Below are 12,461 nucleotides of genomic sequence, written 5' to 3' on the forward strand. Positions count from 1 at the left end.
GCATAATCTTGGATAAGTCATCTAAACCAGTTTGTTAACTATAAAATAGTGATTTTTATCCCTCCTTCTTGCCTCATTCCCTAGAGACATAGTAGCATTAAATGCTCTTAATTATCAGTAAGAAAATGGAATGTGTTGCTTCTTTCTCGTGTATATAAACCCATTCATCTAAAGATAGTGGCATCTACTGTAAATGCCTGTGGCTGGATACCATCTGTGTTTCTAAGTGGGTTGTTTCCACTTAGCACTGGATACATCCCCTTTCCTCATTACCACATATTCCTTTTCAACTAGGGAAGACCCTTCAGCATACAGACATGCTCTTATTTCTCCCATTTTTTAAGCAAAAGAAATCTCTTGACAGTTCTCTGCTTTCTTTTATAGTAAAACTTGAAAGAAGAAACTGCTCCAGTTTCTCTCCTCCCACTTTTTATTAAATTCAGAAGGCCCTGACTGCTCATCACTTTCACCTTGCTAAAGGAATGGTCCATTCTCAGACATCTGTCAAATAGCATTTGACATCCTGATCACTCCCTCCTTCTGAAATTTCTTCATTAGACCTCAAGGACACAACATACTCATGCCTCCTGATCATCTTTTTTCATTGGCAGTTCCTTCTTGGTCCCAGGTCTCCCCTTTGCTTAGATCTCTTCTTTTTCCAGTCCGCTGGCTTTAAAATAGGATCTTTATGAAAGTGATTTCCAACTTTATATCTCCAGCCCAAAATTCTCTCCTAAACTCCAGACTTATATCTTTGACTGCCTCCTTGGCATATCTCAGATGTCTAATATATTTATTGAACTTAACATGTCCAAGCCTGCTTCAACCATATATTCCCCAACTAAATTAATGGTAACTTTGTCCTTCCAAGGTCAAAAACACTGATGTCATCCTTGACATTTCTATTTCTTACAGCCAACTTGGCTGTCTTCCTAATATGTCCAGACTCCAGCCTCTTTTTTTTTCCTTTTCTTTTCTTTTTCTTTTTTTCAGACTTTGACCTCTTTCTCACCACCTCCACTGCTGTCACATTGGCCAAGCTGCCTTCTATTGGGCTAGCCTCCTTATTCCCACTTCTTTTTTATTTTATTTTATTATTGATTTCAGAGAGGAAGGGAGAGAGAGATAGAAACATCAATAACGACAGAATCATTGCTTGGCTGCCTCATACACCCCTCCCACTGGGGATCAAGCCTGCAACCCAAGCATGTGTCCTGACCGGGAATCAAACCACAACCTCCTGGTTCATAGGTTGATGCTCAACCACCGAGCCACACCAGTCAGGCCTTATTCCCACTTTTAAACCCTAATTATTCTCAACATAGCAGCCAGAGTGATCCCGTTAAGTGTAAATCAGATCATGTCATGCCTCTGCTCAAACCGTCGTAAGGTTTTATTTCTCTCAAACAGAAGCCAAAGTCATTACAAGTGATCTGGACCACATTAAACCTCTAATGGCATTTCCTGTTTCACCCACATTCACTCCTCTCCATATACAAGCAGCCTCACTATTCCTAAGCTATGCCAAGTATATTCCTGCCTGTGAGATTTTGAATTGACTGTTCCCTGGGACTTGGTATATTCTTTTCCCAGATACTTGCATGTCTCATTCCTTCACCTCCTTCAAATCTTCACTCATCGGTCACCTTGTCCACGAGGCTGACTGACCATCACCTTTAAGTTTCACCTCCTGTCCCCTACGTTCCCAGCCACCTTGTCCTTGTTCATAGCAGTTGCAACATTCTAATGTATGATACACCTATTTATTTTCATTACCTATTGTCTACATCTTCTGACTACTATTAATCCCATGATGGCATGAATTTTCATCTGTTCTGTTCTGTGTCATATTCCTAACATCAGAACTCTACCTGGAACAATAAATACTTGCTGAAAGTTGAATAGTCAGATGGGCCCTTATCAGATGTTTATAACTAAGGTCACGCAAAACCAATTTAAATGACAATAAACATTAAAGGAAGCTGCAAAGAATCAAACTATGGGGACTTCAGGATGAACCATCAACCTCTTAAAAGATATCTAATAGCAGGCAAATTTTGAAAACATGTCCCTTTCAACTTCAGTTACCATTTAATGTGCAACTACTCTGTAAAAGGCATTGGACTTTACACATATTATAGCAGGTCCTTGAATAATAGTGTTTCGTGAATGTTGTTTCATTATAACATTGATGAGATATTCTAGGAACTTTACTCTTGTTTGTATCAAATAACCTGTGGTTAAACTGGTTTCATTATGTCAATTTGCTTAAAGTTGCAGAACTTATTGATGACTTTATAGAGAATTAGTGTATCTTTAAACCCCACAATAGTCACCGATAGTAGAGTAGATCTGTTAACCTCATGCACTGATAAGGAACAGAGACTCATTAAATAACTTCTCCAAAGTAACACATCTAGTAAGTAATAGAACCAGAGAGTGAACACAGATGTGTGTTTTCAAGGCACTTGCTTATTGTGCTCTTGTATCACAATGATTCTTCCTTTTCTTGATGAATCATGAAGGTAGAGAAACCAACTTCTGAAAATGACTGTAGTGTTTTTCTTGCCCTCAGTGAAAATCAACAATCGTAAAATGTTAGAATGGGCATAAACTGCTTTTTTGGTTTTACTCTATCAAAGCCCTCCTTACCTCTGGAAACCATGTGCGTCTGTCTGCAAAGAGGAGGGATCAGCTGTGGGCTGTGCCTTAGAGACTTAAGTGCCCGGAATCTGTGAGGAGCTAACATGATTAAATAAATAGAAAAACAAACCACCTGGTTAAAATTCAAAGAAAGTGACGTTATAAGAGCCAATTCAGAATCGTTTGACTAATATCAATATTAAAGTTATTTTCCTATAGCTATTGATTGCCTAAATTATATACTCAATAATACATACTTGGATTTCACAGTGGCCTACAAGTGAAATTTGGTCTTTAAACCGGGGGTGGGGGTAGGGAGGACCACTAATAAATTTTAGTTGTTTCTGAAAGCATTCCTCCAACTAGGAATCAAAGTTGAGTTGGTGGTCTCAGTCATTAACTGCCACTTGATGTTGGCTAAGTCATCTCAGCTCCAGGCCTCACTTGCTTCAATTTTTAAATAAGGATATTGGATCTCTAAGGATTCATCAGTTTTTACATTGTCTAGTTCATCATGAATAACTTTACATTTGCATAATTCTTTACATTGTGCAACTGTGAACTGTACCTTTCCATGCCACGTCTAGACAGAACTGCTAAATGTCAGGCTGCCACGTTCCAGCAGGTCTCAGCAAAACTTTCCGATCGAGGAACTGTGATATCGCAGAACTTTTATGGGCTACAAATGCCTTAGGCCTCTGAAACTTCATCCAGGTGACACCCAAGATCACTAAAGTACTAATTTTCATTTCAAGGGCCTCCCACTCACTACAATCACAGGGCTTGATACAGAAGGAAATACTGAACTTCTTTTATAATATTGTGATAACAGGAATAAGCACCTCTAAGGCAAGGCCATGATAAAGAGCAAACTATTTCATTGTGGCAAGTATGAGCTAAGATGAAAAACATTAATGACATTAAAAATAGTGTCCTCTAAGATAAATACATGCAAAAATAATACACTGTGGGCTATGTAAGGCATTTTTCTTTATTATTTTTCAGTTTATCTTAGTAATGCCAGAAAAATAACAGCCATTATTTTCACTTTAAATGCAAACCAAATACTGCTGCACATAGAGTACAAAGATTACCTACGAACATAGTTAGGTACAAAGGCCATATTAGATGTATAGACCACACTTTGTTTTTACATTAAAGTAAGACTGACAGCAATTTTTTGACAATTATTTTAGCAAATACTGTGCTACTAAACAAAGGCAAATACACGCATATATACATAAACATGTTTCAACTAAAGTTATACATGTCACTTTGACAAACAAAGGCTTCTTCTCTGGTATTTCACCAGATATTTGCACCCCAAAGTCCCCTGCCCTGATCCCACCCCCAAATGCTGACTTGATTTGAAGAAAAAAATTAGAGATGTTCTTAATTAAAGGCACATTTGGCAGCTACTGAAAGTGGCATGCATCTGGCACAGGTGTGCGCTCCCTAAAGCCACACATGTGACTTCCACCGTTATGCATCTTGTTTCTTTGAGTGGTAGTCCATTATGATCCACCTTTAGCTAACTTGCTTTATAATTTTGCAGCAATTGGCTACTTAATGCACTATTTTCATTAAAGGCAAAAGGGAAATTTACTCACAGTCGACAAAAAATGCACTTTACGGTGTCAAAAATGGAAAATAAGGCATGAAATTTACAAAACAAGTTACAAGTGCTTTTGTTGTTTAGATTTATCATATAGATCTCATGCTTCTTAACTAGAGCTCAAAACATTGTATTGGCTCATGTATAAAGGATTATGAAATGACTTTAAAAGCTAGTAATGAGATGTTCAAAAGAAAAATATTGAATAAGTAAACTAAGTCATCATTTTCCCTTATAATCTTACTGCATAATTCTTTCAGCCAAACTGATACTAGCCTTGTGATGTTTATTTTACTGGTAAAGATTAATATGCAACACAACAGGACCTGCACTTGTATAACAAACAATATAAGTTAAAAGAACAAGTTAATCTACCCATAGCAGCAGAACACCAAGAAATAAATGGTTAAATTTTTCATTCTAAATCTGGAGGGAAAAAATGGTTTTTCTCAATATTATGTACACTAACAAATTGGGACACCCCTCCCTCCATTTCTCATTTTGTTGAGCCATTTAAAACTGAATTTAAGCTGTCATTAAAAGACAATGAAATACATGACTAAAGTAAGCTAAACTTGAGAATTAAGAGCATGATCATAGATACCAACTATGTTTTGGTTTGCTTAATTTTTGACTTGTGGGGAAAAAAAACCACATTAAGAATTTAGAACCATAATATAGCCTCCATCTGAAATAGTACTTGTTCACTAGACTGTTGTTGATTGTAGTATAATTCATGTGGCATGCTCTTTGCTAAATTCAGACCCAGTAAAGCAAAACATTCTTGAGTTGTTAAGAGCACAGTAACTTGCTAAATACATAATTAATACCTAACAACTTTTAAACAAACTTTTAATGTTTGTAATATTTCCTGATAATTTGTACTCTTAAAATACATTGGAGACTGGGAAGAGTAAATAACCTTTGAATAAATTTAGAAACATGTACTTATCTGTTCCTGCTTTTAAAAGTGCTTAGATATGTGAAAAGGCTCCCTTTCTGTTATATTAGTTATTAGCCCACTTACATAAATCCAACCTGGAAACATTATCCTTGTGTGGTCCAAAGATAATGAAACATCTAAGAACATTTCTATTTCTAAAATATATGTTCCATATTTTGAAACCTGGTTTTGAAAAAATCATGCTGCTTGACTGTCTTATAATGTCCTGGATTCAAAAGCAGAATTTTGTGGTGATGCATTTATCTTCTCAGCCACTTCTTGTCCCTAAGTACATTTTAGTTACAAACAATAAATTTGTCAGCTAGTTAATGTTGCAAAGGTGAAGGCAAAGATACAGTTTTCTCACCACCATTTAAGGGTATCCAACTGGAATTTTTCTAATTAGTTATCACTGCAGAAAACATTTTTACCCAGATGTCACATTTCAAAATAAAGAAGTATCCCTCTCTCCACAATGCACACAAAGCCAATGCAGTGGTCTCCTAGAACCACCGGTTCTAGAATGGTTCCCCTCTTGCAAAGTATGATTAGAGCTCCAAATCTTGTTTTTTCCCCCTTTATACGATCAGGCAGGTTGAAAACCCTTATTGAAGGTGAACACACTGGCCAGAGATATTGAATGGGCTTCAATGTGACTCTTCTCAGGTTCTCATTTGGAGTGGGGATGGGGTAATTAAAAAGAGAAATGATCAATAAGACATAAAAAGGGAAATCCTAGGGACAATGAGGCTGGTCTAATAAAAAGTCATGGGAGATTCTGGAATGTGTATTATGATTAATTGTAGCAGCACTAGTAAGTAGGCTTAGATAAGTACTTATTGAATGAATGGTCTTACGGACATGTGCATACAACAGTGGATTTGAAATTAATTTTTTGGGAGACTTTTAAAAGGCTACCTATCATAATAGGAATGGTGCAGATATTAAACAAAGATTCAACTCTAACAAATAAATAAGCATATGCTAGGATGGATTGCTTAATGATGATGCAATCAACATTCTGGTCTTAAAGGACTATATACTGTATTATTATAATGTACATTTAATGCTCTAATACATGTCACAGGAAATTATTAAAGTATTGGGTTTTCACCATAATGCAGCACTTCTAAAATGTCTCTAATGGCATGGTTAACAGAATTGCTGACATGTTGCTTCATTATTCAGACACATGCAGATACTGATGAACTGATGACGCTCTAAGGATGGAACACTGCAAGTTTCACAGACATTATAGTGGAGATTAAGAAAACTTTTTCTCTTCAGCAAGTTGCATGCATTTCAGTCACAGTATTTGTTAGACTCAGAAGATCAGTACATAGGCTTAATGAATAATCCATATTATCATTTTAACGATGTAGGTAGATGTTCTCTTATGAATAGTTCTGATAGAGCAAAGACCTCAAGCAAGGTAGAATGTTTAATATAAACTTTGACAAACTGTATACATGTTGCCTAGGAAATTAAAAAACCTGCAAAGTTCTGCTTAGATACCCATCCTATTCTAACCAAATACTATCCTATATGCCAAACTGTAACTTCAGATCATTCTTTAAGATGAATACATACATCCAGGACTAGAAACCAAGGCATACCACAATGCGCACTTTTATGCTTAGTGTTTGTGTGTGTGTTTCAACTGAAAGAAATAAGAATCAACCATTTTATCCACATAATAATTTAATATATGCCAGTCAACAAGGTATTTGTATCTTTATTCAATTAAATTAAAACAGACCTGCCAAGTTTATTATATAACATTCACTATATACACATGATTTAGGCAATGCAAGGTAATTCTAGATATGCTGATTGCTCAACTATCAGTAAAACATGAATGGTGTCAGTGATGCCCAGCAAGTACGAAGTGCTTCTTTTCACACTGGGTGACTGCATTTCCACAGTACGGTTAGAGGGACAGCTACGAGCCATAACGTGGATTACCAGTAAACTTTTGTGGGAGAAGGGGGGAAAATGACAACCTAGCATAGATTAACAGTCTCCTAAATGTAAATTGTATACTTGACAGTTACATTTTTAAAAAAAAAGTTCTTCTGTCATGTTAATGACACAAAAATTCTCGTTTGAAGGCAACACCATCACGTTTTGTTTGTATAGAGAGGATGGGTGGGGACAGACTCTTAAAATTGGTATAATTATTCTTAAAAAAAAAAGTACCTCTTTGGTGAAGCCTTGGTACCCATTCAATTCACTGTAATGATCTGTAAACAGGACTGTAGTACATGCTGGGCCTTGATTCCAACAAGGTCAGGCACCACAGCCTTTCCTCACAGTCCTTTGAATGACTTTAAAGAAAATATTCTAAAGTCGGACAAGTAAAAGCAAAAGAAAACAAAGGGTTATATGAAGATCCCTGTTTAAAATTTCTTTTTTAAAAAGTGCATAATATTTTGAATTACAAAAACTGTCATCATGTGGGCCTGCTGGACACGAGACTGTGTTTTTCCATCCCTTTAATGATAAAGATCACTTCACAAAAACAGGGCTCCAACCCACTGGCTGGAAAAAGTCCCTTTAATTGGGTTTCAGGTGCAATCAGTTGTCCAATTCCTCTAGATCAGTCTTTCCGTGTTCTAAACGAATACCATATTCGTCTAGGTTAAAACTGTCTTATACTGCATCTTGAAGTAGAGTCGTTAGTGTTTGGAGTTCTCATTTTAACTCCTCAGTGCTGGCACATTCAGTGCATCCATTGCCAGCAATGGATTTGGGGACAGGGAAATGTACATCCAGTACAGAGGAACTCAGGAAGAATGGGCATTCTCCAACAGCGGTGGTCCATCTCTGTGCATGGATGGGTGTGTGTGCTCCCTTTTGTAAGTTTTTGGAGGGAGTTTAGGGATATGCTGAGAAGTGCTTTGCCGTGGAGGAACAGGTGGCCCAGCAATGGAATGAAGGTCCACTTCTTGTGTCAATGGTGGTGATGGCAGATGTCTCCTCGTGCCATGAGGAGAAGGTGTTTGAGGAGGTGGTGTAAAGGGGGAAGGGCTGTTTGGAAAGAAGGCATTGCTGTGATCACTTTTTTTGCCCAAAGGGGGAGGTTGGAGATGTAGTGGTGAGCTTGAGAAAACATCAGGTGTCCTCACAGGTTCTCGTGGTGGTAATAGAGGAGGGCTTTCAGGAGCATCTGATAGGGAGGTCCGGTCTGATATTGAGTATCTTGGTGAATAGGCTTTTGATGTGGGCTGCCTAGGAGGAATTGCTGGGGGGCTGTCCAAATGCTTAGACATAATCTAAGACAAATGAAAAAACAAAACAAAACACACACCAAAACATTTATTAGTAATTTCACATATGTAGTACCAAGAACATATTTAAAATTAAGTTGGGGTTTTCAAACATGCTATTGGAAGAGCCCTAGATATGGATCAGGTAGTTCTTCATATGTTTTAAATGGGAGGGTATGCCAATTCATGAAAAATTTTTTCTCAATGTTTTTACTTTATTTTTCTCAAATATTGTTGTTTGCTACTGCTTACCTATCAGTCTATCTAATATAAGATCTTTTCTTTTTAACGTAAGTTACCTGTTAATTTTACAATATTAACCCTACTATATTTATATTTCATGTTCTATAAAGAGTGTCTTGATTTATCCAGGTTCTCTGCCCTTTGGACACTTGGAGAACCACTGAATCAAGTTAACAGTTGGCAAAGAAAGAAGTTTAACTAAGTAGAAAAGTAGCTATTATGAGTCTTTAAAGTCTCTTCCAACTCAGAATCTGCATGAAAATCCCACTTAAGAGCATGTCAGATTCACTATTAAAAGGGTTCAGATAGGTAACATTCAGCACTTAAAATGTGATTTTATATAAAGCTTCAGACCTCTTTCCTTCTTTCTTTCCCTCTCTGTATTTTTTAAGAACTGCTTGAGAGTATATTAGTCTTACTTTATAGATTAAACTTGTTTTTTCCTTGTTAATCTAACCTATGACTTAGATTAACAAGGGTTTTGATAATATACCAAAAAACCAATTTCAGAATAAAATAAATAAAATAGTAAATCTGTATTTAATCCTTGTTTAATCTCCATGTAGCCCAAATACTCTGAAGTGTTAATCTAATCCAGTAAGAACTAAACTGCACATAGCAATTGAGGATAACAGAACTGCAACGATTCCAGTTTCCAGATCACACGGTTTCTACTTTACCTTAGATGGGGAGGATTCCACAGGGGCTGACTCTGGTCGTCTTCTTGGAGGAACAGGAGGGGGGACAGGCACTTCATCAGTGCCCTTCGTTAAGCTTATAGACGATACTGAAGCAGATCCTGTAGAATGTTAACATTTTTAAAAAGGTCACAGAATTTTATTTCACCTATTAATCCTGAAAAGGCTTAGCTGGAAACTGCTTGTATTTATTAAAAGAAATGTACAGAAGTATCAAAAGCAGTTCAATAAACCATACCCGATAGTATTCCTTTATTAAAGCAAACTGCTATAAAAGCATGCAGAAATATTTTTAGCAGAATTTTCAGAAAAAAAAGTTGCCTAACATATTCTGTTATTTTGCTTTTTGAACAAAATAACATCCCTACTGTTAATTTATAACTGGAATTTTTTGATTTGGGTCTGTCAGATTTCTGGGAAAGACAGCAAACTATTAAAAACCCTTAGAATGATTATTTTTGTTAAGCTTTTGTGATGGGCTCATTACCCCCCCCCCCCCCCCCGGCTTTGTTAGTATAGAATTTTCCTACCCTTACTGGATAGTGCTTGGGATTAGTTTCTGATCTTAACCAGTCTCCCCAGCAATCCTCTCCAAGGATGCCAGGGAGAGAGAGAATCTAGTGTCTGCGGGAGGGGTCTCTCCTCATTTTGCTTAGACATAGGCTCTCCTTGGTGAGTAAGCAAAATCAGGTTCATCATACTCTAATCTACAAGTTTTAATTGTGATGGAGCTATTCAAGATCAGTGATAATAAAAACAGAAATTACATTAGAAGCTACTGAACCTGATTTAAGAATAAGTTGATGAACTGGCACAAAAAAAATAAGTAAAGCTTCTAATTGGAACCTATCTTACAGACATTTTGATGACAAGGGCATAATATAGGCATGTAAATAATTGCACTTTGAAAGATATTAACTTATTAAGTTGTTAAGCTAGTTTATGAGCACTATAAAAAAGATATGAAAAAACACTTAAACAATCATTCAAAATCATACAGGCAGGTTCTTTATTCCTTTAAGCACTGACAGCATTTATTTTGTCAATTAAATGTTATAACGATATAGAATTTAAAAAGAGTACTTTGTGTATTGATATTATTCAACCGAGTAACATTTGATCACCTACCTTTTTTTTCTTAAGAGACTATGTTATTTAGCTTATAATTAATATTTCTTGTACATATTTTGAAATCATTTGTATGAAGGACAGCAAAAGATATTAGCTTATTAGTTTAAAATTGATGGAATAATTTGGTAAATTTTTAGTTTACTTTAAAATGAAAAGCAAATATCTACAATGGAACTTTATTTTGCTTAACAGTGATGAATAGGCCATATAACTTAAGTAGTTACAATTATAAGATAGTTCTTCTAAAGTCAAATAACAGTTATTTGCAATCTGTGCTGTCACCAGGCTAAGTGTGTTTTGTGGTTTAGAAACTGCACATAGCTGCCAGCATTCCCATATGCGCATGCATGCTCTTGCTTTTTTATCAAGTTGAACATTAAATAATTGAAATTCTACAGTTGGAAAAGAGAAATGGTTAAATGTGGAAGCCATCCATATAATACTGTTCTTTTAAAAGAGAAAAAGGTTTTATAAAAGCATAAAAAGTATGTAAGTTTAAGCAAATCATTTATGATCAAAAGATAGCACAAGTGAAGGCCTCACTTCTAAGATGTTGCAAGCAAGGTACCAACACTATCAGACTCAAAAAGAGTTTCAGCAGGAAAGGTTACACTTGGTTTAATTTTTAAAGCCAAAGCGAGAATTGAGTCTTAAACCAAATATACTAACTTGGGCCATGGGACAGTGTAACTTGGATAAAGACGGTATCGCTGCCTGTGAAAGGAAACAAGAAAAAGTAGTGTTTTTTTTTCATTGATATATTTAACTCAATTGTAAAAATTTAGGATAAAAATGCTACTTTTGTCATTCTTGTTTAAAGAACGGTATAATAGTCTATAGTAAAAGCTCATTACTACTTACTTTTGAGAAAAATAAAGAATTAAATTGAGTTACTATCATATTGGGAATTTTGAATATTCCTTTTAGATTCACTACTTGATGTCAATAATTAAATTAAAAGTATTCATAAGAAAACTAAAATATGCTATATTAGTGGAAGACTTAAAATAGGTATAAACCCAATTTGAGCAAAGAATTCAGCTGGACATATAGAAATATGTTATGTACTAAGATTTCGAAAACTCAAATTTGTAAAATAAGTAGTAAATAATGAATTTCTGTTATATAAATTATAAAATAAAAAGGAATTTCTTACTAATATAATTATATACTAGAGGCCCGGTGCACAAAAATTCATGCACTTGGGCGGGTCCCTCAGCCTGGCCTGCACCCTCTCACAGTCCAGGACCCCTCGGGAGATGTCCACCTGCTGGCTTAGGCCCGCTCCTCAGTGGATCGGGCCTAATCTGGTAGTCAGACATCCCTCTGGCAGCCCGGGAGCCCTTAGGGGATGTCCAACAGATGGCTTAGGCCCACTTCCTGGGGGGAGCGGGTCTAAGCTGCAGTTGGACATCCTTGTCGCTGCAGAGGAGGTGGGAGAGGCTCCTGCCACCACCGCTGTGCTCAGAGCCGTCAGCCCGACTTGTTGGCAGAGCAGAGCTCCCCCTGTGGGCGTGCACTGACCACCAGGGGGCAGCTCCTGCATTGAGCATATGCCCCTGGTGGTCAGTGCGCATCATAGCAACCAGTCGTTCCCTGGTCATTTTCCCATTAGGGTCAATTTGCATATTACCCTTTTATTATATAGGATACCTTTGAAAATGTTCTTGGGCATATATTCTCATCATAAAATAACTACAGCTTTGGGTATTACCAAACAAACTTGAAAGTGATATAGCTTTTTCTCTTCTATATTTTTGAAGACTTTAAAAAAATCAATAAACATTTGTTGCTTAGATACATTTTATACAGGCAACTCACTGATAAATTTAGAATTTCTAATTTCAGCAATGTTAATTCTTTTAAGAAAAGAATTGAAAATCATAAAAGCTAAGGCCCCAAGAGCAGTAAAGTAGAAA

General features: G+C 36.3%; 1 protein-coding gene across 4 annotated transcripts in view; it reads right to left on the reverse strand.

The window, feature by feature from the left end:
* Positions 1-3,599: 3,599 nt before the first annotated feature.
* The window catches only part of SOS1 (SOS Ras/Rac guanine nucleotide exchange factor 1), a 111,610-nt gene continuing 102,748 nt past the window's right edge, over positions 3,600-12,461 (reverse strand). For 3 of the 4 annotated variants that reach the window (XM_079792256.1, XM_079792253.1, XM_079792255.1), the window contains 3 exons: positions 11,212-11,256; positions 9,394-9,512; positions 3,600-8,476 (listed from right to left, as the gene is read on the reverse strand). In XM_079792256.1, coding sequence (XP_079648382.1) covers positions 7,988-8,476; positions 9,394-9,512; positions 11,212-11,256 — 653 coding nt within the window. In that variant the 3' untranslated portion in view covers positions 3,600-7,987. The remainder of the gene's footprint in view (positions 8,477-9,393; positions 9,513-11,211; positions 11,257-12,461) is intronic. The other variant, XM_079792254.1, reaches the window with a different exon arrangement.

The sequence above is a fragment of the Cnephaeus nilssonii genome (genome assembly GCF_951640355.1).
Source record: "Cnephaeus nilssonii genome assembly, chromosome: 15".
In the NCBI taxonomy this organism is placed as follows: Eukaryota; Metazoa; Chordata; class Mammalia; order Chiroptera; family Vespertilionidae; genus Cnephaeus; species Cnephaeus nilssonii.